General features: G+C 43.1%; 1 protein-coding gene across 1 annotated transcript; it reads right to left on the bottom strand.

Annotated features, from left to right (window-relative positions):
• Positions 1–2033: 2033 nt before the first annotated feature.
• Positions 2034–2129, bottom strand: PPTG_23675 (hypothetical protein; the record flags this gene model as incomplete). The annotated part of the gene is made up of 1 exon (XM_008912382.1): positions 2034–2129. One exon carries the CDS (start codon positions 2127–2129, stop codon positions 2034–2036), a length of 96 nt encoding a protein of 31 aa, XP_008910630.1.
• Between the last annotated feature and the right edge of the window lie 102 nt (positions 2130–2231).

A 2231-nucleotide genomic window follows, 5' to 3' on the forward strand; every position in this document is an offset into this window, starting at 1 on the left:
GGGTGTCCAATGTAGCACGCACTCAGGGAATATGCACCTTTCACTCTCGGTTGCATGTGCTAATCCAAAACTTGCGTTACATTTCAACGTCTGATCATCTGGTCAGAAGTTACGGCAAGATAAACCTCCTAATCTTAATCCACGTCATGCCCGAATACGGCCCAAAAAAATAACTTCCCGTCGCTGCGCTCAAAACCGTTTCATTGATCATACTTTCATCAGTGATGGGGTCGGGACGTACGGCAACCTTGGTCGTTTCTGCAGCCGCAGTCGAATTATCAGCAATTCCAAGGAATTTGAAAGCAAGTAGTGAACGGGTTGGAGACTCTCATGAAGCGATCGTTGCTTTGGAGTTATTCACAGAAAAGATTCGCAAAGATTCATAGCTGGCCCAACTGCAGTAGTCCAACTGCCTGGGCCGCTTCGATAGGGCATGTGCTGACATTTGCATTTAATGTACCTCACCGAAAAATGAAAGAATAGAAAACGACAGTGTGTATCTGGTGTCGGAACCACGCATTTGCAATAATCATAGTTAAGTTGAGCTGGCAGGTAAGTATCATATTTCTGTGATTACTGTTATGCTCACTTCCATTCCTACGCTCATTTACCGTAACCCAAACTTGATATTACTGTTCATTGGTAAAAACAATCGGCTCCGTAGTATCGTGTTCTCTCCTCTAAAATGGATTGGCACGGATCTGAAGGACTGATACAGTCCATATTATAAGTCGACCGGAAGGTGGCCAATACAGTTTGCGGATACCAAGACAATTCAAATCGTGAAAGTTAGCGAGTATAGCTGGGAAACAGAACATGTTAACGGCTCCGAATGCTCACTTAGGATTAGCATCGACAAACGAACGATTTGGAATGGCTGGATATATCATTTTCGGATGTAGATGGCAATTATCAAGTTCTTATCATGTAGAATTAACTTACAGAAGAAGCGCACGAAGCCCTCACAACAGCAGGTTTCAGTGAGTAAAGATTCCCTTCATTGACGCGAATTATGAGAAGAGTCTGAATCTAGCGTGACCTTTTTAGCTTTTCGCTCGTATACCGAATGGCTAGCTGTGACCATCGTGTGATGTACCGACTGTCCGCATTAAAATCTGTCCAGATATGTGTGTCCGGATGTTTTCCTTTAAGAAAAATAAAAAGAAACAAACAAAAGAGTGAGTTGATGCTAATCTTAAGTGGATTACCTTTTTTTTAAAGAACCTGGCAAACAAGCACCAAATCTCATTATGCTTCTCGTCGAACTGTTCTTTTCAAAATAATCAGGCCTGCTCTCCCCTAACCACAACAGATTAAGAGATTCGAACGGATAACCTTAATTAATTCACTTCGAATTGAATATGGTATACTTTCCAACCATCTCGATAGACTCGTAGCTAACGATCGCAGTGGGATATTATCAGGTATCCTGAGTCGGCAAATAATGTAAACGGAGGACTTCATCTTCTACCACTTGTAGCTTGTATTGAGATTCACAAACTAAACAGCCAATAGTGATATTTCATGGTGATCCATGAATGCTCTTTTTAGTGTAGCCCTGTTTGAAAGGCCTCGACAGTACGTACTATGCGTTTTGAATACTAAATAGCAAAAAGAAAAAGCTATTCCCAGTCTAAGCAGCAAGCAATCTGGTGAATAACTGTGTTCTGAAGTCCCGTAGCGCTGGCTTGATGAGCACCCGAAGACACTAAAGGGCGTATGTGGCACAATGCGCCGAATCAGGGGCTGTAGTATATGTCAACAGGTCGCTGCCAGCGACTTAAATGAGCATTTCCAAGCAAAGATGTCATATACATCATTGGTCGTATAGTGCAGAATGCAGAATTACTTTTCTTACCATTAGCTTTGACAATCTAACGCCGATAAAAAGCATTGCTTTGTCTTTGGTATCCAGTCACTGCAGTAGCATGTTGCCCTATTTGAACCAAATCGATTAGTTCAATAAGAATCCGTCAGCATACATGTTTTACAGTCGCTTTAAATCTAAAACGGCCACGCCTCATCGAGGTGGTCTACGATTTTTCATCACTGAACGGAACCTCAGCCCTTCCAAAGTTATCGCTGCTGTTCAAAGCTGCACGAGATGCATCCGTGAGCTGTTCCCACATGATCAATTCCTGGTAGTCGCCGTCCAACTCGGTGAATACCAAAACCGGTGAGGTCCAGGAAGTCTCGTATTGGAACCGGAGCGACGTGCTCGACCCGCCAAC

The sequence above is a fragment of the Phytophthora parasitica genome (genome assembly GCF_000247585.1).
Source record: "Phytophthora parasitica INRA-310 unplaced genomic scaffold supercont2.47, whole genome shotgun sequence".
Classification (NCBI taxonomy): Eukaryota; Oomycota; class Peronosporomycetes; order Peronosporales; family Peronosporaceae; genus Phytophthora; species Phytophthora nicotianae.